At 45.3% G+C, this 27,803-nt stretch overlaps 2 protein-coding genes across 4 annotated transcripts in view; both read left to right on the top strand.

Annotated features, from left to right (window-relative positions):
- Positions 1-4,370, top strand: part of si:ch73-95l15.5 (ELKS/Rab6-interacting/CAST family member 1) — a 45,417-nt gene extending 41,047 nt beyond the window's left edge. For 2 of the 3 annotated variants that reach the window (XM_068009151.1, XM_068009152.1), the window contains exons 9-11: positions 1,312-1,503; positions 2,533-2,652; positions 3,640-4,370. In XM_068009151.1, the coding sequence (XP_067865252.1) occupies positions 1,312-1,503; positions 2,533-2,637 (297 nt within the window). In that variant the 3' untranslated portion in view covers positions 2,638-2,652; positions 3,640-4,370. The remainder of the gene's footprint in view (positions 1-1,311; positions 1,504-2,532; positions 2,653-3,639) is intronic. The other variant, XM_068009153.1, reaches the window with a different exon arrangement.
- An 8,141-nt stretch (positions 4,371-12,511) lies between these two features.
- LOC137346068 (zinc-binding protein A33-like) lies at positions 12,512-26,593 on the top strand. Its single transcript, XM_068009352.1, has 6 exons — positions 12,512-13,137; positions 14,432-14,527; positions 15,837-16,070; positions 16,220-16,242; positions 16,339-16,454; positions 24,532-26,593. The coding sequence occupies exons 1-6, from the start codon at positions 12,727-12,729 to the stop codon at positions 25,074-25,076; spliced, it is 1,425 nt and encodes a 474-aa protein (XP_067865453.1). The 5' UTR covers positions 12,512-12,726; the 3' UTR covers positions 25,077-26,593.
- Positions 26,594-27,803: the final 1,210 nt, after the last annotated feature.

Consider the following 27,803-nt stretch of genomic DNA (forward strand, 5'->3'; position numbering starts at 1 on the left):
CCGGAGCACCCGGAGGAAACCCACGCAGACACAGGGAGAACTTGCAAACTCCACACAGGCAGTACCCAGTATTGAACCCGGGTCGCTGGAGCTGTGAGGCGGCGGTGCTAACCACTGCGCCACTGTGCCGCCCTCAACTCGTTCAGAAGGAATCTGGATATTCGCCTCCAGTGCAGTAATCTGCAGGGCTACAGAGCAAATGCTGGAAAGTGGGATGAGAATAAGTGGATCATTTTTCGGCTGGCACAGACACAATGGACCAAGTGGCCTATTTCTGTGCCTTAAACCATCTGTGATTTCAGTGACCTAATCTGAAGGTATTCTAGGCATGTTAACACATCCCGCAATTACCAGCTATTTTTAAACCCTCGCAATTGACCTGTGGAGTAAGGATTGGTGAATGTGTGCATTGACAGATACCTGACTGCAGGGTGTTTTAGACTAGAACAGGAGTCTCTGCATTGTGTTATGACCGAGGTGCGAGGAGTAAACTGTTTTATTCTAGTCCCACTGCTCCACGGGTCACAGCAAATGTGTAAATTTTTTTCCCACTTACCGATACGGTCAATCATAGGCTCTATTTTTATCCCAGAATAAAATATGCCAACCAGGTTTCTTTAGTAAACAACAAAATTATCTGTTTTTATTATAAAATCAGTCTTAACCAGGAATGAAGTGAAGCAATAACTCACAGATTGAAATATATTAGTTACCTTTTTTAATCTTAACCTTTTTGACCTCCATCAATCTTGACCAGTCACTTTTTTTTAAAAAAAAAACCTTCCAGGTGTCCAAAGTTGTGTTTTATTGATCTAGAAGTCAGGTGGTTTCCAGAAAGGCTTGTTTTTCATCAAGACCCTCAGTGCCCCTTTTTTTAAAAACATTTCCGAGGACATTTTGTCAAAGTTGTGGCCTTTTACTGATGCCCCCCCCACCCCTGACCCAACCACTTTGAAAACCCCAAAGTTTAACATTGTCCATCTTTCAAGAATGAATCTTCAAAATATATTTAACAAAACACCGAGGCACTTTTGTAACACTAGTGATCAGAGATAGTAATCCCATGCATCTCACTGCTCCCTACTCCAAGGTACTAGTTATAGTTCCTTTTTACTACCAGTGTAACTGAGATGAGTTAACTCGATACAAATCCCAGGAGATGCGTGGTTACCTGTACCTGAGGTAATTGCTGTGTTGAAATGGATAGATTGGAGGAAACTGAGGTTGTAATTAGCAACTAATTCTGTATTGTGGGAACAATCTGCCTTTTTTTTTTTACATTTTTTAAAAATCTTTTCCCACCCCATCCAGGAAATGTCAGATCATCATTTGGAAAAACTTGCGATTCAAGCTCAGGAGGTTCGTGCAGCCAACCAGAAACTGTCTGCTAAAGATAAAGAGCTGAGGCAATTGTCCAAGCAGGAATCTGCTGCAGCTCAGGAGTGTTTCATTGAACTAGCTCACCTGAAGGCCATTCTGGACAATAAGGATCAGATAATTCTGGTACAGTCCACATGGATATTTGTCTGTAAAATTCAGAGAGCCGGGAAATCATGTGTGTTCAGGAGGGACAGCGGAGGGAGTCTTGCTTTTATTATGTACCTGTGACCAATCTGATTTCCATACTGTGGTGAACTGCTGTGCCCAGTAGCTGAGTGACCGTGCTGAGGTTTGCGAAACGGGTTTAAAATGCGAGTGAGCCAAGCTTTGGAAGGCTTTTGCCTTTTTTGAGTTGGTGGTGAATCGATCCATTTGTCAGGCCGTCTTGGTAATCAGTAAATGCTTCACGCCCATTATGTTGGGAAGTCTCTGGTCCCTGGAGCTCGGCAGCAATGGTCTGCCATACCTCCCTTTTTTATCAGCTGTGAACTGAAGGAGATTAAAACAAAGACTAAAGCAGTGAATCAGGTTTTAGGTATTTAAACTGAGGTTAAGATCGTGGAGAATAATCTGTCCAAACCAGTTGATCCATTGACGTTGCGGGGGGAGGGGAATTAACATAATTATTTTTGTATTAATTGAATAGTGAGTTGGATCTTGCTGCTGCATGTGAAATCACAGCAGCTTAACTTTTATACCTAACATCGTCTTGGTAAATGGTGCCTTGGTCCACCTTCACGGAGGTTTATTAAAGTGAAATCTGCCATGTGTGTGACCTGTGTTCAAGTGTTATCCTGTGTGGGGTAAGGTCATGTCTAGATCACTGGCACCCTGAATTGCTAGTTGGTGCTGGGGACAGGATGATGGTGATTGAAGCAGGAACTGTGCAGAGAACCCTGGGTTCCTGACTGACAACCTTGCTTCGCGCTGGGTTCAGTAGCTTCAGCATCACTGAGGCTCACTCCTCTGACCAGCAGAGCTCCTTGCTAGAAAAACAAACTGCTTTTGCAAATCTTGATGGTCAGCCTCCCTCCTTTTACAAACTCTTGGGTTGTTACTGTGACAGAGGCTGCTTCTCGGATGGTTGGGTATTTGTTTAATGGTGCTAAAATGGGTTTTCTTTTTTTTTGTTAAATGTCCCTCCTGGAGCAGAATCTATTGGAAGACGGACGAGAGAAAGATCGAGTCCTCACCTCTCTCCAGGGGCAGCTACATGACAGTATGTTACTGAAGGTCACCATGAAACAGACCCTTTGAGGTTGGAGGTTAAAGGTGAGCCAGGGTCATTTACCTCGGTCTCTCTCGGTCTACCCTGTCCAGGAGAATACAACAAGCTGTATTTGTTTTACTGATGTAGGTCCCCTTGTTTTAAAAGCTGTGCTGTCGAAATGAAAATTGGAACACTCCACATGCTAATTCACCATTTAAAACATGTGGAGCTGAGCAGTGTCCTGCCTAAACCGTTCAATATGAATATGCATACAAACATACCAGTTAGGAGCAGAAGTAGGCCGTTCGGCCCCTCAAGCCTGCTCTGCCATTCAATAAGATCATGGCTGATCTGTCTCAAATTCCAACCTCCCATCTACCCCAGATAACCTTTGGAATCCCTTTCCTAACAAGAATCTATCTACTTCCACCTGAAAATTATTCAAGGACCCAACCTCCTGAGGCAGAGGGTTCCAAAGTAACAAGACCCTCCAAAAAAAAAAATAAATAAATAAATTCTCCTCATCTCTGTCCTAAAAGGACAACCCCTAATTTTAAAATGGTGCCCCCCCAGTTCTGGACTCACCCACAAGAGGAAACAACCTTTCCACATCCACCCTGTCAAGACCGTTCAGGATCTTTATAAACTTCAATCAAATCTCCCCTCACTCTTCTAAACTCCAATGAAAACAAGCCCAGTCTGTCCAACCGTTCCTCAAGACAGCCCACTTATTCCAGGTATCAATCTAGTAAACCTCCTCTGAACAGTCTCCAACACATTTACATCCTTCCTTTTAAATAAGGAGACCAAAACTGCACACCATATTCGAGATGTGCTCTCACCAATCCCATCCAACAAAGTATCCAGAAACTCCTTTATTTAAACTGAAAGTGGAAAATGCAGCACGGGACCTTGGCACCAGAGAGAGAGAAGAATGAACAGGTAAACGTTTTTGGGTGGAGAATGGAAGAGTTTTGTTTTGTGTGGCTGATGGATTAATCCATCGGCTGCAGATTCTGTAACATTCATGTTTTTCTTTCTTTTTAAAGATATCGCACGGTTCCTGAGTGACCGCGAATCAACTTCAGAGAGCAGAGAAGCTGAAAAAACCAAACCGGGTGCCAAATAATCTTCCCTTTCCCTGCCAGACCTGTCAAAGCCTTGGGAGAACTGGGAGTGAGGAGGGAGTTTTTCTGTTGTCTAAAGAACTGCTTTATAGTTTTTTTTTCAATAAATGAGTGCAGACAGAAACCTTCCCCTGCCGCCTCCTCCCCTCCATCTTTGTATTTGTACTCCTGTGGTTAATATTGGTGTGACATGGTACCCTGTGATTTGGGTTGCTTTGTTACACTTTTTTTGTGAGCAGCCACTTGGGTGCAGTGATGGTCCTTGCTTTTGGTGCCTCTGTTATTGTACAAGGGCAGTGGAGATGGGGAAACTCACTCTTGTACTCTCTAGATTCACAGATCTGCTGCTGTAAACACCCTCATGTTCTGTCTCCGGCTGGGTAGTTTAAGCCATCACGTGCCATGCAGATCTCTCTCTCTGTGCCAGGTGCCATGCTTTCAGCAGGCACTCACTATGGACTGGAGCTAATGAACTGACCTTCGATGTTTGCCAGGTGAAGATTGAAATGTGGCACCGCTTAATTCAAATCAAAAACAGCGAGGTTTTTTTTGTGTGTATATTGCAGTAAGATCAACGTCATGCAGAGTGTGAATATCCAGCAAAGTTTGCAGTTTGACTGTTTTTACATGGTCACTAATCAATGTTCAGAGGTGATTGGGTGCACAGTTGGGGTGGGGGTGGGGGTGGGGGGTGGTGTCAGGGAAAAGTGGTTCTACTTTGTTTTGAGTGCAATTTTCCTTTTTTTTAAAAAAAATAAATCTCCAATTCTTGTGGTTTGGGGGAATTGCCTTTGATCTACACTGGAGAAGGAAGAAACTAGTTTTGAGGTAGAATAGCATTCTTTGTCTTTTTTTTCCCCCTAAAAGATTGTACAGGTTGTGTGTCTCGCCCTGGTTCATGGCTGTGGAGCACAACTTTGTGTGGAAGTGCAATATGGCATGTGTAAAAGGAGATGTTTTTGATGGGGTAGTGTAACGATCTCTGGGATTGGATTTTTTTTTTAAGTGGACTAAACCCCAGCTTGTTCAAATACAGTCGAATCAGTTATCTGTATCAGCTGTAGCTCAGTTGGTAGCTCGCTCTCCTCCAAGCCTCCCAGTTTATGTTGTGAAGGTTCTGAGTTCAAGTCCCACTCCAGGACTTTGAGAACAAACTCTAGGATGACACTCCAGTGTTGTACTATTGGATGAGACAGTAAACTGAGGTCACATCTGCCCTCTAGGGTGGCTGTACAAAGATTCCATGGCTCTGGAGAGCAGGGGAGTTCTCCCCAGTGGCCTGGCCAATATTTTATCCCTGAATCAACACCGCAAGAACAGATGATCTGGTCATTATCACGCTGCTGTCTGTGGGATCTTGCTTTGCACAGACTGGCTACTCCGTTTCCCACATTACAACAGTGACTACACTTCAAAAAATACTTCGTTGGCTGTAAAGTGCTTTGAAACATCTGGTCATGAAAAGTGTTATCTAAATGCAAGTGTCTCTGACTTTTTAAAGTGATTTTTTTCACGTTCTAAAGAGTTACATGTCGATCCTTGTTTCAGGAAGGGGTTTGGCTGTTTTATCCTGGGAGAATATTTTTTGGAATGTGTCAGATTTTGGTTGAATGGATCAGGAGTGAGGGTTTAGGAAAATCTGAACAAATCAAGAGCAGAGATTTGGTTTTGGGGTTTGATTTGAAGTGAGGCTGCATTCTGAATGCTGGCACCAACTAGCGACCTTACACCTTACAGTCTCTCCTTCGCTTCCCACCACCGCCACCCCCCCCAACCACACTTTTATCATGTTCAGTTCGGAGAGTGAAGCCCATTCACATTAGCCAAGCTCTGGGGGCTGGGAGGAGACCAGGAATACTGAGGGTTTTCCCCACATCAGTGGTAGGGATGGTGCTGAATTTTTCTTTTCTTTTTAAATTAATATAATATGAATACTTTTTAAGCTTGTGGTGAAAAGGTTTCTGTGCTCTAGTAAATATTTCTAATCTGCCAGTAAATGGTGACATTTTGCACATTGTGAATGCTTTCACAATCACTTTAGAAAATGTCCCATTGCCAATTTGTGATTCTACTTGTTCTTGTGATGTGAGCAACATCCCTAATTGCCCTTGAGAAGGTGCTGGTGAGCTGCCTTCTTGAACCACTGCAGTCCATGTGGGGTAGGTACACCCACAATGCTGTTAGGAAGGGAGTTCCAGGATTTTAACCCAGCAACAGTTAAGGAACAGCGATATAGTTCCAAGACCGGATGATGTGTGGTTTGGAGGGTAACTTGCAGGTGATGGTGTTGCCATGTGTTTTCTGCCCTTGTCCTACTAGTTGGTAAAGGTCACTGGTTTGGAAGGTGTTGTCTAAGGAGACTTGGTCTGTTTAAAAGGCTTTTAAAGTGTCCACATGGATGTTATCGTTCAGCTACTTCAGTCCTTTTTTTTTTGTTTTTGAAAAAACACACATGCTCATCAGCAGTAAGGCAAGGAATGTTTGCGAGAATCCCAGTTTCTGCTCCCATTTTTTTTTTTACTTTCTAACATACTGCCTCTCCAGAAGCTGACTGCCTTCCACTGCCTCGCCTAACGCCGACAAGCTATTTGAGTGTGGGAGGCATCACAGCAGAGCCTGGTCTGGAACTCGCTGGGCATCTGTTCGTGACTCTGCGACTTGATGACCTTTTGTCGGAGAGCAATCGGATTAGCTTCTCTTTCCACTCTGTCCCGGAATCCTTTTTAATCCAGGGTCACCCAGGCATTTTCACCACATCCGCTGCCACTCTCTGGCTCCAACCAGCTGCTTTTGTTCTGTGTTCTGTTATTTTAATGCTTAATAGTTGATTGTGGCTGCTTCATAATTAATATTATTATATGCTAATATCAAACGTGTACGTGTGTGTGTGTGTGTGTTCAATAGCACTTTGAGCAATAACTGGGCCCTGTATGTAGGGTCTCCTCAAAACTCAGGATATGTTTGATAAGCGAATGGGAAGCAGGGGCCTGGGGGATTAGAGTTGTGCTTTGATCCTTTATTTCCCCTGCACATTCTGGCCTTTGCATTGGGTTGCTGCTGCTGACTGTTTCTCAAACCCAGTGCCACTAATGTTGTCCATAGTTCACTATCTACAACTCTGCGGTCAGGAAACTGTACTGTGCAGGAACCGGCTCCTAGATGTAGCATCTTGTGAAGCTGGATTCAAACTACACACCATTTTATCAACAAAAAAAAACCTTTCATATTCTAGAGAGAACTCTGGACCTTGCAGTGACCATTTTCTAATTAGTATTCAAGGACAATCTCTCAATATGTTTTGAATCATGTTTTACTCTAATTATTCGAAGTGAATTGAAGGTGAAATGAGCTGTGCTTTCGTGTGTTGCCCTGATTTCTACCAGATATAATGGAATCTGTTTCAAGCCCCTCACTGTATTGCTACTTCAGTGACTCTCGGGCTGTTTAACACCCTTACCTCTTCCTAATGCATGTAGAATTCTGTTACGATAAACTAAAATACAGAAATCAGACAAATTATAAACTGATCTCAAGGTCGATCCAATAGAGGAAGTAATGTTGAGTTTCCAAGAACCTGTGTCAGAAAAGAGGCCTTGCAGAGACTTTAACTGTTTGTATAAGCTGATAAAAGCCCTGTTCTGAGGCTGTTGGGGAGAGGAGACTGATAGAATGAAGAAGTTGTAGTAGAGTACATGTCCTTCTCTGGCAAATGACCTGAACTGACTGCGATTGGCTGACGTAAGTGTGCACTAGGCATGATCACCTGAGGGATGGGTATGATTGGGTAGTGGGAGGGTTAACTGAATACTAGCCAAGCAAAAAAAAAAAAGACCCTCCCGCTCCGACAGCAGAGAAGACAAGGAAGAAGGTGAGAGAGAGAGAAAGATCTGAAAGCTGCAAGAGAAGTACATTCCCATCCAAGACTAATACAAGAAGTATATAATCCCATGTTAAACTGTATATCGCTGCCTGTGTTTATTGCTTTAGGTTGAGTACAACTTAATAAATTTGTCTCAAAGTAGATTCACAGCTGAACCTCATGACCGTTTCAGGCTTGGGTCAGGTATAAGTGAACTGATAGCATTTCGGTGGAAACTCTGGCGGCGGGTTTTTACCCACAAAGCACTAAGTTTATTAGAAAATGACTGGGCTACAATCACACCAAACCATGTAAAAGATTATAAAACCTATTTATACCTGATACCACTCTTACTGTGCCTTACAAATACCATGACATTAGTGAACCAGATGGGTTTTTAATAGCAGTACAGTGGTTTTATAATCACCATTGCTGATGATCTCCAGCCCACTGGATTACTAGTGGTAATGTTGTGATTAGTAATCCAGAGACCCAGGCTAATGCCCTGTGGGCACCGGTTCAAATCCCACAGCAGCTGGTGGAATTGAAATTCCGTTAATAAAGTCAATTTATTAAGTCTGAGTAATGGTGCCTTTACTGGTGGAAGTTAGGAATAACAGGGATCAGGAAACACTGGTGGGAGTAGTTTACCGCAGCCCCCCCCCCCCCCTAACAGAAGCAGTATTACTGGGGAGAACATTGAATGGGAAACTATTGGAGCATGTAAAAAATGGTAATGTATTAATTGTGGGGGAATTTAATCTGCATATCGACTGGCATAATCAAATTGGCAACAGTGGTCAAGAAGATGAGTTTATAGAATGTTTTCATGACCGTATTGCTCCAAGAAACTATCTGCAGCACCTGTGGAAGCGTCTGTCACTCCAGAATTGGCCTTTATAGCCACTCCAGGCGCTGCTCCAAACCACTGACCACCTTCAGGCGCTTACCCATTGTCTCGCGAGGCAAGGAGGCCAAAGAAGAAGACATAGTAGAACTAGCTAGAGATAAGTCTATCTTAGATCTCGTACTGTATAATGAAGCAGGATTAATAAGCAATAAAAAGTAAAAGGTCCACTGGGAAATAGTGATCATAATACCATTGAATTTCAGGTTAAGTTTGAAAGTGACACATTTCAATCACAAACAAGAATCTTAAAGCCAATTACAAAGGTATGAGAGAAGAACTGGCTCCAGTTAATTTGGTAAATAGACTGGTAGGTATGGCAGTAAATGAACAGTGGGAAACATTTAAAGAAACAATTCAAAGGATTCAACAGAAGTACATTTCATTCAAAAACAAAAACTTGTCCAGAAAGACCCATCCGTGGCTCACTCAAGGAGTTAAGGAGAGTATTAGACTAAAAGAAGAGGCTTACGATGTCGCAAAGAAAAAGTAGCAAGTCTGAGGATTGGGAGTGTTTTAGAAACCAGCAAAGGGCCACCAGAAAACTGATAAAAAGGGAAAAAATAGAATGAGTAAACTAGCCAGCAATATAAAAAAGCAGATTGTAAGAGCTTTTATAAGTACATTAGAAAGGAAGATAGTAGCTAAAGTAAATGTTGGTCCCTTAGAGGCAGAGACAGGAGAAATCATCATGGGAAATGAGGAAATGGCAGAGACATTGAACAAATATTTTGTGTCTGTCTTCACAGTAGAAGACACAAGTTCCAAATCAGAAATAGGCAGTTACCTCGGGGCTAGAAAGAGTGAGGAAACTAAGGATATTGTCAGCTGAGAAAAAGTACTGGAGAAACTTGAGGGAAGCCTGTCAGAAACTGGGGAATAAAGAAATGGCTGACCAACTAAATCCATACTTTGGTTCTGTCTTCACAAAGGAGGACAAAAATATCATACCAGAAATGTTGGGGAACACAGGGTTTAGTGAGAAGGAGGAACTGAAAGAAATCAGTACTAGCAGAAAGATGGTGTTGGGGAATTTGATGGGATTGAAGGCTGATAAATCCCCAGGGCCTGATGGTATGCATCCCAGAGTACTTAAGGAAGTGGCCCTAGAAATAATGGATGCATTGGTGGTCATCTTCCAAGATTCTATGGACTCTGGAACAGTTCCTACAGATTGGAGAGTAGCTAATGTAACCCCACTATTTAAAAAGGGAGGTGGAGAGAAAGCAGGGAATTATAGACCAGTCAGCCTGACATCGGTAGTGGGGAAAATTGTAGAATCCATTATCAAAGATTTTATCGCAGAGCACTTAGAGAACAGTGGTAGAATCGGACAGAGTCAGCATGGATTTATGAAAGGGAAATCATGCTTGACAAATCTGCTAGAATTCTTCGAGGATGTAACTAGTAGAGTTGATGAGGGGGAGCCAGTGGATGTGGTTTATTTGGATTTTCAGAAGGCTTTCGACAAAGTCCCACTTAAGAGATTAGCATGTAAAATTAAAACGCATGGGATTGGGGGTAGTGGATTGCGATGGATAGAAAATTGGTTGGCAGACAGGAAACAAAGAGTAGGAATAAATGGGTCTTTTTCCGAATGGCAGGCAGTGACTTGTGGGGTACTGCAGGGTTTGGTGCTGGGACTGCAGCTATTCACAATATATATTAATGATTTAGATGAGGGAAATAAATGTAATATCTGCAAATTTGCAGATGACACAAAACTGGGCGGGAGGGTGAGTTGTGAGGAGGATGCAGAGAGGCTTCAGGGTGATTTGGACAAGTTGAGTGAGTGGGCTAATGCATGGCAGATGCAGTATAATGTGGATAAATGTGAGGTTATCCACTTTGGTAGTAAAAACCGGAAGGTAGATTATTATCTGAATGGCTATAAATTGAGAGAGGGAAATATGCAACGAGACCTGGGTGTTCTCGTACACCAGTTGCTGAAGGTAAGCATGCTGGTCCAACGGGCGGTAAAAAAGGGCAAATGGTATGTTGGCCTTCATAGCGAGAGGATTCGAGTACAGGAGCAGGGATGTCTTGCTGCAATTATACAGGGCCTTGGTGAGGCCACACCTGGAATATTGTGTGCAGTTTTGGCCTCCTTATCTGAGGAAGGATGTTCTTGCTATAGAGGGAGTGCAGTGAAGGTTTACCAAACTGATTCCTGGGATGGCGGGACTGACGTATGAGGAGAGATTAAGTCAGTTAGGATTATATTCGCTGGAGTTCAGAAGAGTGAGGGGGGAATCTCATAGAAACCTAGAAATTTTAACAGGACTTGACAGGGTAGATGCAGGAAGGATGTTCCCGATGTTGGGGGAGTCCAGAACCAGGGGTCATAGTCTAAGGATACGGGGTAAACCTTTCAGGACTCAGATGAGGAGAAATTTCTTCACCCAGAGAGTGGTGAGCCTGTGGAATTCACTACCACAGAAAGCAGTTAAGGCCAAAACATTGTATGTTTTCAAGAGTCAGATATAGCAGTTGGGGCAAAAGAGATCAAAGGGTATGGGGGGAAAGCAGGAACAGGTTACTGAGTTGGATGATCAGCCATGATCATAATGAATGGTGTAACAAGCTCGAAGGGCCGAATGGCCTACTCCTGCTCCTATCTTCTATGTTTCTATGACTAAAATCTGACGAATCCCCAGGACTAGATGGCCTACATCCTAGGGTTCTAAAAGAGCTAGCTACAGAGATAGTGGATGCACTGGCTATGATTTTCTGGAATTCCTTAGATTCTGGAATGGCCCTGTCAGATTGGAAGCTGCTAAATGTTACACAGCTTTTCAAGAAAGGAGGTAGAGAGAAAACAGGGAACTACAGGCCAGTTAGCCTAAATCAATCGTTGGGAAGGTGCTGGAAACTATAAAAGAAGTATTAACATTGCACTTGGAAAAACATAGTATGATTAGAGCAAGTCAGCATGGTTTTAGAGTCATAGAGTTATACAGCACAGAAACAGGCCCTTCGGCCCATCGTGTCCGTGCCGGCCATCAAGCACCTTATTATTCTAATCCCATTATCCAGCACTTGGCCTGTCGCCCTGTATGCTATGGCATTTCAAGTGCTCATTTAAATACTTCTTAAATGTTGTGAGGGTTCCTGCCTCTACCACCTCTTCAGGCAGTGTGTTCCAGATTCCAACCAACCTCTGGGTGAAAAGTTTTTTTCCTCAAATCCCCTCTAAAGCTCCTGCTCCTTACCTTAAATCTGTGCCCCCTGGTTCTTGACACCTTCACTAAGGGATAAAGTTTCTTCCTATCTCACCTATCAATGCCCTTCATAATTTTGTAAACCTCAATCATGTTCCCCCTCAGCCTTCTCTAATCTAAGGAAAACACCCGAGCCTTTTCAGTCTCTCTTCATAGCTGAAATGTTCCAGCCCAGGCAACATCCTGGTGAATCTCCTCTGCACCCTCTCCAGTGCAATCACATCCTTCCTATAGTGTGGTGACCAAAACTGTACACAGTACTCCAGCTGTGGCCTAACTAACATTTTATACAGCTCCATCATAACCTCCCTGCTCTTATATTCTATACCTCGGCTAATAAAGGCAATTATCCCATATGCCTTCCTAACCACCTTATCTACCTGTGCTGCTGCCTTCAGTGATCTATGGACAAGTACACCAAGGTCCCTCTGACCCTCTGTACTTCCTAGGGTCCTACCATCCATTGTATATTCCCTTGTCTTGTTAGTCCTCCCAAAATGCATCACCTCACACTGTTCAGGTTTAAATTCCATTTGCCACAGCTCCGCCCATCTTACCAGACAAAGATGAGGAGAAATTATTTTCTCTCAGAGGGTCGTGACTCTTTGGAATTCTCTTCCTCAAAAAGTGGTGGAAGCAGAGTCTTTGAATATTTTTAAGGCAGAGGTAGATAAATTCTCGATAAACAAGGGGTTGAAAGGTTATCGTCCATCCAAAGTCCTTCAGGGACGGATTCCTGCCCTCGTGACAGGGTCTGGCCTATATTTGGCTTTTGTCCCACAATGATGGGATGTGGGTGTAAGTTAGCTCACCTCTAGGAATTGGGAAATGTGTGTCAGACTTGCTAGCAACACCCAGTGGCTAAAGAGGCTGAGACTGAGTTTGAAACAAAGACTGGATTGATTTGCTAATCAGCATATGAAAGTGAAACCTGTTTGAACGGGTTCAAGGGTCAGTCTTGAAAACGCAGGCGTCTGTGAGAGAGAGAGAGAGAGAGGAGTGGTAACATTCAGTCTTCCTGTATGGCTGCACGAAAGCAGGGGCAGTGTCTCGGAAAAGAGCTGCTGTGTTCCATTTGCCAAGGACTGTTCCGTGAGCCGGTGACCCTGGAGTGCGGCCACAACTTTTGCACCCTTTGTATCACACGGGAATGGGAAGAGAGGGAGAAGCAGGCATGCCCTGAATGTCAGGAGGTGTCACCTCACAGGGGCCTGAGGGTGAATCAGGTCCTGTCCAGCCTGGCTGACACTGCTCGCTCACTCAGCCTGAATGCAGAGACGAATGGGGCAGCTTTGTACTGCCAGGAACACCAGGAAGAGCTGAAACTGTTTTGTGAAACTGACATTGAGCTGATCTGTGTGGTTTGCAGAGAGGGGAGGGCTCACTTTGAGCACAAATGCCGGCCGATAAAGGAGGCGGTCGAGATTCATAAGGTTACGTTTTTAAAAAAGTATATAATTCATGCAGCTAGTTTAATTTCACACCCAGGATAAACAATGTATTTTCTGCAAAGTTTTATATTACAAGGTTGATTACAGTGAGGTCACCCAGGGTTCAGTACTAGCACCACCCCCAGCTTTTCCTGATATACATCAATGACCTAGTCTTGGGGATACAGGGCTCAATTTCAAAGTCTGCATATGACACAAAACGTGGAAGTTTTGTGAACTGTGAGGGAGATAGTGATCAACTTTAAGAGGACATAGACAGGCTGGTGGAATAGGCAGACACTTGACAGATAGAATTTAATGCAGAGCAGTGTGAAGAGATTCATTTTGGTCGGAAGAACATGGAGAGACAATATAAAATAACAGGTACAATTCTAAAGGAGGTGCAGGGGCAGAGGGAGCTGGGGGTATATGTGCACGAATCATTGAAGATTGCAGGGCAGGTTGAGAAAGTTAATAAGGTCTATGGGACCCTGGGCTTTATAAACAGGGGCATAGAGTACAAGAGCCAGGAAGTTATGTTAAACCTCAACTGGAGTAATGTGTGCAGTTCTTGAAACCACAATTTAGGAAGGATGTTAAGGCCTGAGAGAGGGGGCAGAAAAGGTTCACAAGAGTGGTTCCAGGGATGAGGAACTTCAGTTACGTGGATAGGTTGGAGAAGCTGGGGCTGTTTTCCTTGGAGGAGAGAGGATTAAGAGGAGATTTGATCGAGGTGTTCAAAATCATGGGGGGTCTGGACAGAGTGGAAAGGGAGAAACTGAGCCCATTGGCGGGAGGATTTAGAACCAGGGCACACTGATTTACGGTGATTGGTAAAAGAACCAGAGGCGAGATGAGGACAATCTTTTTTGTGCAGCGAGTGGTTAGGATCTGGAATGCACTGCCCGAGAGTGTGGTGGAGGCAGGCTCGAATGAGGCTTTCAAAAGGGAGTTGGCTAACTATCTGAAGAGTAAATAAAATTGCTTGGCTATGGGAAAGGGCGGGTGGGAGTAGGTAAGCTGATCTTGCAGAGAGTCAACACGGACATGATGGGCTGAATGGCCTCCTTGTGTTCTATAATTATTCCATGATTCCAGGCAGGGGAAGAAGGCTGCTTTGAACATCCATGTTGCTTCTGGCGATGCTGTTTGATGGGGGTTGGGCGGAGGGGTAACAGCCAGTCCACGTACATGTAAACCGGGCGTGACATTTTAGTTGGTGCACATGTACAAAATGGTACGACAGGCAGTGGAAGTGTGTGTAACATGTCCCTAACTGGAAAATCTACCCTTCTAGGATAAACTCAAATCATCCCTGGAGTTCCTCACAGAGAAAAAGGCTGCCATTTTGGAAGTTGAACGTCAGCACAAGCAGGATATTATGGTCGTGAAGGTGAGTTAAGGTCATGCTTGAGTTCATTTTGTTTTCACCGAGTGCTGTCTCTCTTTCCTCCGGCCCCACGTTTAACCCTGGATGCGACTGCACTCTCTGCTTACCCGTTCAAAATCTGCAAGCAAACGCCCTGGTCGCGTGAATCTGCTGGACTCTGAAATCTATTGGCGACTTCCTACTCACAGGCCACCGTAGGCTGAACCAGACTGCTCGCCACCTCTGTGACCCCCGGCTGACCCTCTGACCCCGAACCCTCTCCGTCACAAAGCCCGTCTACTTTCACCCCCATATTCCCTCCCATCTCTGGCCTCAGCCGATCTGCTGCTGGAATCTTTATCCGTGCTTTTGTTCCCACTAGGCACGCCTATTGCAATGTTCTGATGAAACGTCATCGAGCTGCAGCGTTACCTTTGTTTCTCTCTCCACAGATGTCGAGTATTTTCCATTTGTTTACCTCCTAGCTGTCCTCCCAACTCCCAGCCCCCTCCCCTCCCCCCTCATAAACTTCAGCTCATTCCGAGACTCTGTTGTCCCTATCCAAAATTGTGGAATGGTTTTGGGATTACTTTAATGGGGCAGCTGTTGGCTTTTACCAAGTGAAAGAACTAAGATGGGCTGAATGGCATTGCTCAGCGGTATTTATCACGGATTGGCCAAAGTCAAAGCATTGACACAAAACTGTATCACAGAGACAGCCGGAGTTTTAATCCCCAATTGTGTTTTTCTCAAGCCTGACTGAGATAGACTATGTACAGGGAAAACCATTTTCTGGTTTTACAAATGCTGGGTTACACCCACTACATCCCTCTCTCTGAATATATCATATTGTGGCTCATGTCCGTTATTATCACTCTGCTTCTTAATTTCTTTATTCATTCATGGGATGTGGGTGTCGCTGGCCGGGCCAGCATTTATTGCCCATCCCTCATTGACCTTGAGAAGGTGGTGGTGAGCTGCCTTCTTGAACCGCTGCAGTCCATGTGGGGTAGGTACACCCACAGTGCTGTTAGGAAGGGAGTTCCAGGATTTTGACCCAGTGACAGTGAAGGAACGGCGATATAGTTCCAAGTCAGGATGGTGTGTGACTTGGAGGGGAACTTGTAGGTGGTGGTGTTCCTATGTATTTGCTGCTCTTGTCCTTCAAGGTGGTAGAGGTTGCAAGTTTGGAAGGTAAGTCCTTTCTCCCTACTGCTTGTCTCTGACCCAGTGTAGGATTCCCAGAGCCCTCAACCCATCACTGCTTTCGGACGCTGCCCTTACCGACTGTGTGTTACCAGTATTTTAACCTGTATAAAACTGATATTTACAGGAACAGGCAAGTAATCTGCTGAGCCACATTATGTCAGAGTTTACCCAAATCAGGATGATTCTCAATGACAAAGAGAATGATTTAATCCAGGAGCTGAAAGAGAGGGAAGAAAACATTTTACAAACAATAAATGGAAACCTTCAGCAGATTCAATGTGATCTAGGCTCGATCCAGCAAGAATTATCGCAATTGCAAAGAAGACTAGACGAAAAGGACCAGCTCACTTTCCTGAAGGTAACACCATGATGAAACTTGATTTCAGTACATCTGCATTAACCTAGACCAGGATAGTTTCATTCTGCGAACGCCCCCTCCCTCTGTTCATGTCATTGTGATTCTAGCTATCATTTCCGCACTCATCCTGAATGTGTTTATTTTTCTAGGAAGAAAGCTGTCAGGTGAGCAGGTATGGTTTCCTCTTTACAACAAGTTGGTCTGGTATTATTGAAATGAACTGGCAAAGTTTTCCATCTTTGTAAACCTAAATTGTTTGGCATTACAGAAAGACACAGGATTATAGATCACTGGTGTTGGTACGTGGACATCTCCCTCTGGGAGATTTCAAAGGACCTTTACAGTATAAAGTGTGGAAAGAGATGATACAAAATATTAGTCCAGGTAAGCAGTGTTATGCAGAATGAAATGATTATGTCTGTATACACATCCTGTCTAAAAATCCTACTTGTCCCATTATCAACAGATTCCATTGTAACTCTTCTTCACCCTGATAATGCAAACGGTCTTTCTATTTACCCATCTGCTGCTTGTATCCTAATTCACATCAAATCCTGTTCACCCATCACATCCCGAGCTCACTGACCTACGGTAATTCCTTGTCCCCTAATACTGTTTTATATTTGTTCATGGGAGGTGGGCGGTGCTGGATAGGCCAGCATTTAGTTTCATTTAGTTTAGTTTAGTTTAGAGACACAGCACTGAAACAGGCCCTTCGGCCCACCGAGTCTGTGCCGCCCATCAACCACCCATTTATACTAATGCTACACTAATCCCATATTCCTACCACATCCCCACCTGTCCCTATATTTCCCGACCACCTACCTATACTAGGGGCAATTTATAATGGCCAATTTACCTACCAACCAGCAAGTCTTTGGCATGTGGGAGGAAACTGGAGCACCCGGAGGAAACCCACGCAGACACAGGGAGAACTTGCAAACTCCACACAGGCAGTACCCAGAATTGAACCCGGGTCGCTGGAGCTGTGAGGCTGCGGTGCTAACCACTGTGCCACCCAAATCTCCCTGGAAGTGAGTGATTAAGGTGTTGGATGGGCCACTAATCATGTGGGCTGCTTCGCTGAGCTTCTTGAGTGTTGTTGGAGCTGCACCCATCCAGGCAAGTGCAGAGTATTCCATCACACTCCTGACTTTGTGGACAGGCTTTGGGGAGTCAGGAGGTGAGTTACTCACCTCAGGATTCCCAGCCTCTGTCCTGCTCTTGTAGCAACAGTATTTGTATGGCTACTCCAGTTCAGTTTCTGGTCAATGGTAACCCCTAGGATGTTGATAGTGGGGGATTCAGCAATTGTAATGGCATTGAATGTCAAGGGGAGATGGTTAGATTTTCTCTTGTTGGTAATTGCCTGGCACTTGTGTGGCATTAATGTTACTTGTTGCTTATCAGCCCAAGCCTGGATATTGTCCAGGTCTTGCTGCATATGGACATGGGCTGCTTCAGTATCTGAGGAGTCACGAATGGTGCTGAACATTGTGCAATCATCAGTGAACTTCTCCACTTCTGACCTTATGATTGAAGGAAGGTCATTGATGAAGCAGCTGAAGATGGTTGGGCCTAAGACACTACCCTGAGGTACTCCTGCAGTGATGTCCTGGAGCTCAGATGATTGACCTCCAACAACCACAACCATCTTCCTTTGCGCTAGGTATGACTCCAACCAGCGGAGAGTTTTCCCCCTGATTCCCATTGACTACAGTTTTGCTAGGGCTCCTTGATGCCATACTCGGTGAAATGCTGCCTTGATGTCAAGTGCAGTCACTCTCACCTCACCTCTTGAGTTCAGCTCTTTTGTCCATGTTTGAACCAAGGCTGTAATGAGGTCAGGAGCTGAGTGGCCCTGGTGGAACCCAAACTGAGCATCACTGAGCAGGTTATTGCTGAGTATGTGTCTATTGGTAGCACTGTCGATGACACCTTCCACCTCCATTTTAAACTTATGATCCTTCTGTTCAAATCCCTTCGTGGCCTGAGCTCTCCCTATCACTGTAACCTGTTCCAGCCCAACAAACCTGTGTGATCTCTGCCCTGTGATTTTACTCCAATTCCGGTCTCTTCCGCATCCACCACTGTCTTCACCTCACCATCAGAGGCCACGATCTCCGCCATCCAGGCCCGATGGCCTGGAATTTCCTCCTTAAACATCTTCATCTCTGCACATCGCTGTTTTACCTTTAAGACTCTTTGAGCAAGCATTGGGTCAGCTGTCTGAATGGCTCCTTTGGTTGGGTGTCAAATTTTGTTTGATAATGTTCCTGTGAAATGCTGTGGGCTGCTTTTTTAAAAATTCATTCATGGGATGTAGGCGTCACTGGCCAGGCCAGCATTTATTGCCCATCCCTAATAGCCCTTGAGAAGGTGGTGGTGAGCTGCCTTCTTGAACCGCTGCAGTCCATGTGGGGTAGGTACACCCACAGTGCTGTTAGGAAGGGAGTTCCAGGATTTTGACCCAGCGACAGTGAAGGAACAGTGAAATAGTTCCAAGTCAGGATGGTGTGTGACTTGGAGGGGAACTTGCAGGTGCTGGTGTTCCCATGTATTTGCTGCCCTTGTCCTTCTAGTTGGTAGAGGTCGCGGGTTTGGAAGGTGCTGTCTAAGGAGCCTTGGTGCATTGCTGCAGTGCAGCTTGTAGAGGGTACACACTGCTGCCACTGTGCGTCGGTGGTGGGGGAGTGAATGTTTGTAGATGGGGTGCCAATCAAGCGGGCTGCTTTGTCCTGGATGGTGCCGAGCTTCTCGAGTGTTGTTGGAGTTGCACCCATCCAGGCAAGCGGAGAGTATTCCATCACACTCCTGACTTGTATCTTGTAGATGGTGGACAGGCTTTGGGGAGTCAGGAGGTGAGTTACTCGCCTCAGGATTCCTAGCCTCTGACCTGCTTTTGTAGCCACAGTATTTATATGGCTACTCCAGTTCAGTTTCTGGTCAATGGTAACCCCTAGGATCTTGATAGTGGGGGATTCAGCGATGGTAATGCCGTTGAATGTCAAGGGGAGATGATTAGATTCTCTCTTGTTGGAGATGGTCATTGCCTGGCACTTGTGTGGCGCGAATGTTACTTGCCACTTATCAGCCCAAGCCTGGATATTGTCCAGGACTTGCTGCATTTCTACACGGACTGCTTCAGTATCTGAGGAGTCACGAATGGTGCTGAACATTGTGCAATCATCAGCGAACATCCCCACTTCTGACCTGATGATTGAAGGGAGGTCATTGATGAAGCAGCTGAAGATGGTTGGGCCTAGGACACTACCCTGAGGAACTCCTGTAGTGATGTCCTGGAGCTCAGATGATTGACCTCCAACAACCACAACCATCTTCCTTTGCACTAGGTATGACTCCAGCCAGCAGAGGGTTCTCCCCCTGATTCCCATTGACCTCAGTTTTGCTGGGGCTCCTTGATGCCATACTCGGTCAAATGCTGCCTTGATGTCAAGGGCAGTCACTCTCACCTCACCTCTTGAGTTCAGCTCTTTTGTCCATGTTTGAACCAAGGCTATAATGAGGTCAGGAGCTGAGTGGCCCTGGCGGAACCCAAACTGAGCGTCACTGAGCAGGTTGTTGCTAAGCAAGTGCCGCTTGATGGCACTGTCAACAACACCTTCCATCACTTTATTGATGATCGAGAGTAGCCTGATGGGGCGGTAATTGGCCGGGTTGGACTTGTCCTGCTTTTTGTGTACAGGACATACTTGGGCAATTTTCCACATTGCAGGGTAGATGCCAGTGTTGTAGCTGTACTGGAACAGCTTGGCTAGGGGTGCGGCAAGTTCAGGAGCACAGGTCGTCCGTACTATTGCCGGAATATTGTCAGGGCCCATAGCTTTAGCAGTATCCAGTGCCTTCAGTCGTTTCTTGATATCACGCAGAGTGAATCGAATTGGCTGAAGTCTGGCATCTATGATGCTGGGGACTTCAGGAGGGGGCCGAGATGGATCATCAACTCGGCACTTCTGGCTGAAGATTGTTGCAAATGCTTCAGCCTTATCTTTCACACTGATGTGCTGGGCTCCCCCATCATTGAGGATGGGGATATTTGTGGAGCCACCTCCTCCAGTTAGTTGTTTAATTGTCCACCACCATTCACGGCTGGATGTGGCAGAACTGCAGAGTTTAGATCTGATCCGTTGGTTATGGGATCGCTTAGCTCTGTCTATCCCATGCTTCTTACACAGTTTGGCATGCAAGTAGTCCTGGGTTGTAGCTTCACCAGGTTGACACCTCATTTTGAGGTATGCCTGGTGCTGCTCCTGGCATGTCCTCCTGCACTCTTCATTGAACCAGGGTTGGTCTCCTGGCTTGATAGTAATGGTAGAGTGGGGGATATGCCGGGCCATGAGGTTACAGATTGTGGATGCCCAGTTTTGCATTGCTAGATCTGTTCGAAATCTATCCCATTTAGCACGGTGTTAGTGCCACACAACACGATGGATGGTATCCTCAATGTGAAGGCGGGACTTCGTCTGCACAAGTACTGTGTGGTGGTCACTCCTACCAGTACAGTCATGGACAGAAGCATCTGCAGCAGGCAGATTGGTGAGGACGAGGTCAAGTATGTTTTTCCCTTGTGTTGGTTCCCCCACCACCTGCCGCAGACCCAGTCTAGCAGTTATGTCCTTTAGTACTCGGCCAGCTCGGTCAGTCGTGGTGCTACCGAGCCACTCATGGTGATGGACATTGAAGTCCCCCACCCAGAGTACATTCTGTGCCCTTGCCACCCTCAGTGTTTCCTCCAAGTGGTGTTCAACATGGAGGAGTACTGAGTCATCAGCTGAAGGAGGGCGGTAGGTGGTAATCAGCAGGAGGTTACCTTGTCCATGTTTGACCTGATGCCATGAGACTTCATGGGGTCCAGAGTCGATGTTGAGGACTCCCAGGGCAACTCCCTCCCTACTGTATACCACTGTGCCCCCACCTCTGCTGGGTCTGTCCTGCCGGTGGGACAGGACGTACCCGGGGATGGTGATCATCTTGTCTGGGACATTGTTTGTAAGGTATGATTCTGTGAGTATGACTATGTCAGGCTGTTGCTTGACTAGTCTGTGGGACAGCTCTCCCAACTTTGACACAAGCCCCCAGATGTTAGGAAGGAGTATTTTGCAGGGTCGACAGGGCTGGGTTTGCTGTTGTTGTTTCCGGTGCCTCGGTCGATGCCGGGTGGTCCGTCCGGTTTCATTCCTTTTTATAGACTTTGTAGCAGTTAGGTACAACTGAATGGCTTGCTAGGCCATTTCAGAGGGCATGTAAGAGTTAACCACATTGCTGTGGGTCTGGAGTCACATGTAGGCCAGACCAGGTAAGGACAGCAGATTTCCTTCCCTAAAGGACATTAGTGAACCAGATGGGTTTTTACAACAATCGACAACGGTTTCATGGCCATAATTAGACTAGCTTTAATTCCAGATTTATTAATTAAATTCAAATTCCACCTTCTGCTGTGGTGGGATTCGAACCCATGTCCCCAGAATAATACCCTGGGTCTCTGGGTTACTAGTCCAGTGACAATACCACTACGCCACCGCCTACCCGTTTCATTGAAGACACTATATAAAGGCAGGATGTTTTGTATGTAAACTTGTCACGCTGTAGTTACCCCATCTTGCCAGTGGCAGAGCCATCTGTACTTGTCATCCCCCGAAACTGTCAGAGTTTAATGTAAGCACAGGCTGATGTGAAGCTATAATCTATTGCCGGTTATGCGGTAGTTTTGTGTTAAAGAACACAACCCATCAGGATAGAGCTGAGTTTGTACTCAATTGCCTGTTGCTATTTTCTCTTTAGCTCTGAAAATCTTCACTTCTGTTCAAGAACTCAATGTATTAGAGTCAAAAACTTTAATTCGGAATTGTAAAGCTTCGCCAAGTTCAAACTATTACAGTTTTAAGAGCAAAGTAAGACAAGTCTTGCACAACATCTCGTTGCACCCAATGAGTGGCTGCTACTTAATTGTTTGGAAAGGACTCCTGAATCATCCCTTTCATCTGCTTTGGACACTTATTAAAAACAGATTTCCATTCTCAAATGCCTAAAGGGGATTTGGGAGGTGGTTTCTTTTTGTTTCTGTTCTTGTTGCCAAGCCATTGTGCACTTCATTTCATGCCAATACAATGTGGTTTTAGCTATGTCAGGAAGTAAATGCCGCAGTCTGCTGCAGGAGTCAGGAGAACAATCTAACTGAAGCCAGAGGTTGTGGGATACCAACCCCCACCCGACCCCCGACCCCCCCGACCCCCGACCCCCCCCCCCCCCCCACCTCCCCGCCCCCACTTCCTGGAATAAAGATCGATGTCTATATAGTGCTCTGTGCAGTCACCAGACCAGAGTTATCCTGCGAGATACATTTACACTGCGGGTTGCACTGAGTTCAGCACTGGTGATTATGTGAAGTTGTCGAACTGGTTGGATTTGCACTTTCTCCTTTCATTTCTGGACACAATTCCAAATCCAGGTGGGACTGTCGGGATAAATGCTGCCCCCTCTCATTGCTGGGGAAAGTAACAATGAGCTTGAGGGATGTCGGCTCAGTTACACGCTAGGCTGTGCCAAATCTTACCGATGGGTGTCGAGTGCTGGCACGGTGTAGTGCCGCGTGTAATTGGAAAGTATTCCTTTATTAACCTGGTTTAAATTCGCCGAAAATTAGAGACACTGAATCGAAAGGAAGGAGAAATGCAACAGAATTGGGCCTATTTCTCACTGTGGCCAATGGGATTTAATACTGACCAGTGTGAGGTGATGCATTTTGGCAGAAGGAATAGGGAGAGGCAATATAGACTTAATGGCACAGTTGTAAAGAGTGTGCAGGAACAGAGGGACCTGGGGGTTGTATGTGTACCGATCTTTGAAGGTGGCAGGACATATTGAGAGAGTGGGTTTGAAAAACAGATGGGAACTTGGGTTTCATAAACAGAGGCATTGAGTACAAAAGCAGGGAAGTTATGCTGAAACTTTATAAAGCTCTGGTTCGGCCCCAACTGGAGTATTGAGTCCAGTTCTGGTCAACACATTTCAGGAAGGATGTGAGGGTCCTTGAGAGGGTGCAGAGGAGATTTACCAGAGTGGTTCCAGGGATGAGGAGTTTTAGATACAAGGTTAAGTTGGAAAAGCTGGGGTTGTTAGAACCTTGGAACCAAAGACAAGTTACGACACAGAAGGAGGCCATTCAGCCCATTGTTCCTGCGCTGGCTGAAAAAACTAGCCTCCCAATCTAATCCCACCTTCCAGCACCTGATCCATAGCCTTGCCGGTGACAACACTTCAGGTGCATGTCCAGGTACCTTTTAAAAGAATTGATGGTTTCTACCTCCACCACCGTTCCTGGCAGTGAATTCCAGACACCCACCACCCTCTGGGTGCCAAGGTTTTTCCTCATGTCCTCTCTAATCCTTCTACCAATCACCTTAAATCTGTGCCTCCTGGTAATTGACCTCTCCGCTAAGGGAAACAGGTCCTTCCTGTCTATCTAGGCCCCTCATTATTTTGTACACCTCTACTAAGTCACCCCTCAGCTTCCTCTGTTCTAGGGAAAACAACCCTGGGCGATCCAATCACTCCTCATAGCTGCAACTTCCAAGCCCTGGCAACATTCTTGTAAATCTCCTCTGCACTCTTTCCAGAGCAACTATGGCCTTCTTGTAATGTGGTGACCAGAAATGTACGCAATACTCCAGCTGTGGCTGAACCTGTGTTTTATACAGTTCCAGAATTACATCCCTGCTTTTGTATTCTATACCTCGGCCAATTAAGAAAGCATTTCATATGCCTTCTTCACCACTTCATCTACCTGTCCTGCCACCTTCAGGGACCTGTGGACATGCACTCCAAGGTCTCTCACTTCTTCTACCCCTCTCAGTATCCTCCAGTTTATTGTGTATTCCCTTGTTCTCCTTGGAACACAGGAGATTGAGGGGAGATTTCATAGAAATGTACAAGATTATGACAGGCTTAAATAAGTTAAACAGGAAAAACTGTTCCCATTAACTAATGGTACAAGGACTAGGGGACACAGATTGAAGGTTTTGGACAAGAGATACAGGGGGAATAAGAGGAAGAATGTTTTTTACACAGTGGGTGATGATGACCTGGGACTCACTGTCCACGAGGGTGGTGGAAGTGGAGATGATCAATGATTTCAAAAGGAAATTGGATGGGCACTTGAAGGAAATAAATTTGCAGAGCTACGGGGATCGAGCAGGGAAGTAGGACTGACTGGATTGGCCTGCAGAGAGCCAGCATGGACTTGATGGCTGAATGGCCTCCTTCTATACTGTTCTGACTCTATGCAGAAAAGCAGAATACTTATTATTATAATTATCAGTTAATCATCTTGGGTTTTTAAAATTCATAATCAATATTTTATAATGCCTTCGTAATGTTTTTCCTAATGTAAAGAAATATATCCGCTGATTTATTTGTCTTCTCCTTCTCGTTTGCCCTAAAGCTCCAGCCTTCCTGACGTTAGATCCAAACACAGCGCACCCTGAACTCATCCTGTCTGAGGACCTGACCAGCGTCAGACACGGTGAACAGTGGCAGGAACTGGCTGACTCTCCGAAGAGGTTTGATGAATGTGTCAGTGTCCTCGGAGCTCAGGGATTCCGATCAGGGAGGCATTACTGGGAGGTGAAAGTGGGAGATAAGATCAAGTGGGATGTGGGTGTAGTGAGAGAGTCTATCAACAGGAAAGGGACCATCTGTGCAGCACCTGCGACCGGCTACTGGCTTGTAGGCCTGAGGAATGGCAGCCAGTACGAGGCCTGCACTTCACCCCCTACCCCCCTCACCCCGAGTGTGAAACCCCGGAAGATCGGGGTTTACCTGGACTATGAGGGTGGACAGGTGTCATTTTACAATGCGGACAACATGTCCCATCTCCACACTTACACACACACCTTCACTGAGACACTCTACCCCAATCTCAGTCCCTGTTTGGCTGAAGGAGGCAGTAACTCCGCCGAACTGAAAATCTGCTCCGTTGAATTGTAGAATCGGGAAATAGCTACAGCACAGAAGGAGGCCAATCGGCCCATCATGTCTGTGCTGTCTCTCTGCAGGAGCAACCCGACTAGTCCCACTCCCCATAGCCCTGCAAATGCTTTCTCTTCAGATCATTATCCCTTTTGAAAGGCACGATTGATTGAAGGAAAGAGAAATAGAGGCAAGTCTGTTTGTTTGTGGTTTTCCTTTTCTCCACCTCAGTTGGGAAGTTCTAGGGTGTTATCGACCATTCTCAGACTGACAGCTACAGACAGCTGCTGTGATAACACGATTGGGACCATTTGCCTCAAATAACTTTTAAAACCTCTAAGCCATGGCCTAAGTGTAGGAAGGACCCCTTCCTGCATTTTTTAAAGCTAATTTAGATTAGATTAGATTAGATTAGATTAGATTAGATTAGATTAGATTAGATTAGAGATACAGCACTGAAACAGGCCCTTCGGCCCACCGAGTCTGTGCCGACCATCAACCACCCATTTTATGCTAATCCTACACTAATCCCATATTCCTACCAAACATCCCCACCTGCCCCTGTATTTCCCTACCACCTACCTATTCTAGTGACAATTTATAATGGCCAATTTACCTACCAACCTGCAAGTCTTTTGGCTTGTGGGAGGAAACCGGAGCACCCGGAGAAAACCCACGCAGACACAGGGAGAACTTGCAAACTCCACACAGGCAGTACCCAGAATCGAACCCGGGTCCCTGGAGCTGTGAGGCTGCGGTGCTAACCACTGCGCCACTGTGCCGCGCTGTGCCGCATCTCACACGCTTGGATTTTGCGTGATATGATTGGTATAAGTTCGAGTCCCTGAGGCACTATTGCAATGAATGCTTCATTAGAACTGATCGCAACTTTACCACTGGAGTTTTGTTGTCAGTTTTGCTTTTTATCAGACATTACATAAGTGATGATAAGGTTCTACCTCTAGATTCTCACCATGCTCTTTTATGTCAAAACTCTCCAATTGTAAAGCCAATTCCACTCCTGCCCCTCCTTCATATGGCACTCCCCCACCCCACCCCCCGATTCTACTCCGCCATTCATTACGATCATTCCTGGTCTTCTACCTCATCTTCACTTTCCCACCCAATCTCCACATCTCTTGATTCCCTCAATGTCCGAAAATCTCTCGATCTCAGCCTTCAACATATTCAATGACTGAGCATCCACAACCCTCTGGGGTAGTAAATGCCAAAGATTCACAACCCTCTGAGCTTGCCATACCTGTTTGTTAACTCTCTGTCTTTCTGTGATGAGATGTATTGTCATGTGATACAGCTCCAATTAACTAATTGTGTAGCACATGTAAATCACTTTTCCCAAGAGAATATGGCAATGTTCCGCTACGTACACAGATTGGGGACTGACTCCAGACTTTCCTTTCCATGATTCCTTTGCCCAAATCAGAACCTTTGCTTTGTTGTAATACAAAAGTGATTGTGTAACTGTGAAATGATCTGACCTGTGTTTAATAAAAATCAAAGTTTGCTTTAAAATAGACAGGATAATAGTTTCTTTAATCCTTGTCAATTGTTCTTTGATTTTATGCTACACAACCTGCCAACATCGAGTTCAAATTCTGTGCAAAGACATTGTAAATTTGAATTAACTACAAACTTAGAAATACCAAACCCCCTCACCTTGAGTCAAACTGTTCCTTCATTTAATTACATAGAATTTGGTAGAAATTGCAACATGGATATGGAACTGGCTGAGTGACAGACAACGGAGAGAATTGCTGAAAATAGAGACGTGTTGTCGAAGCTTTTCGTCTTGCACTCATCAGGACAATCCGCAAGAATAACCAATGTAAGGGAAAACAACAACTTATACTGCATGAGAAGAGAGTGCTGAATGGTCGGCAAGTGGACTCTGATTGGTCGAGGCATTACCATGGAGAATGCACCAGTTTACGGTGACTGTCAGTTAACTGCCAAGCTTTGTTTGAAATTTATCCAGGCAGCTTGACTTTGATTGGTCAAGACATTGCTCTGAGGAATGAACCAGAGAATAGCTGTCACTTATTTTGTTCAGCTGAAACAGGCATAATGTGTGTACATGTTCTTTCTGTCTGCAAAGAACTTGGCCCTGTGTATAAATATATGTAGCTTCCAGTACCTGCAAATGAGCCACACCGTGAGCCCTACTGACAATCTTAAATTGGTTTGTCAGCGTAATTCTGAGGATTATTTAGCAACTGTTGTCCAATCATGGAATCACATGTTGGACACTGTGTTTTGAGTTTTGCAAGCACGGGCTGGTTGGGTACGGCGGGTACCTTGCCCATTGCGAACAGTGGAAGGGACATAGTGTTTGATACAATCCGGCCAGTCTTTGGCACGTACGGCCTATATACCTAGCATCACGCTGGCATTGAAATTCATATATCACATTACTCATTTGTGTGATAGGCAGGATATCGTTTTGGTTTGACGGCAGCATCCTGTTAGTGGTGAACACCACACGTGTTGCTACTGCATAGTAGCAGCGTGAAACAGTTAGCTTCACCTGTTGCTCAAATTTTTGGGATACATTACCCTTCCAGGGTAACCTGAGGTAGACAGGGGGCTTTTCAGGGCCGAAAATGACAGTCTTAGGCCCGTTCATAAGTTTGAGTGAAATACAGTGAGAAATGATCTGATCAGAGTAGCCATTGTCACACAGGATGTCTTTAATTCGCCCTATTTCAGCATCAAGCTTGCATGGTG

This window comes from Heterodontus francisci, chromosome 29 (assembly GCF_036365525.1).
Source record: "Heterodontus francisci isolate sHetFra1 chromosome 29, sHetFra1.hap1, whole genome shotgun sequence".
Classification (NCBI taxonomy): Eukaryota; Metazoa; Chordata; class Chondrichthyes; order Heterodontiformes; family Heterodontidae; genus Heterodontus; species Heterodontus francisci.

Excerpts from the sequence above, each read along its gene's own strand:
- LOC137346068 (XM_068009352.1), top strand. The coding sequence starts at position 12,727 with ATGGCTGCACGAAAGCAGGGGCAGTGTCTCGGAAAAGAGCTGCTGTGT. Across the intron at positions 13,138-14,431 it reads AGGCGGTCGAGATTCATAAG|GATAAACTCAAATCATCCCT; the intron begins GTTACGTTTTTA and ends CTACCCTTCTAG. Across the intron at positions 16,243-16,338 it reads GAAAGCTGTCAGGTGAGCAG|AAAGACACAGGATTATAGAT; the intron begins GTATGGTTTCCT and ends TTGGCATTACAG.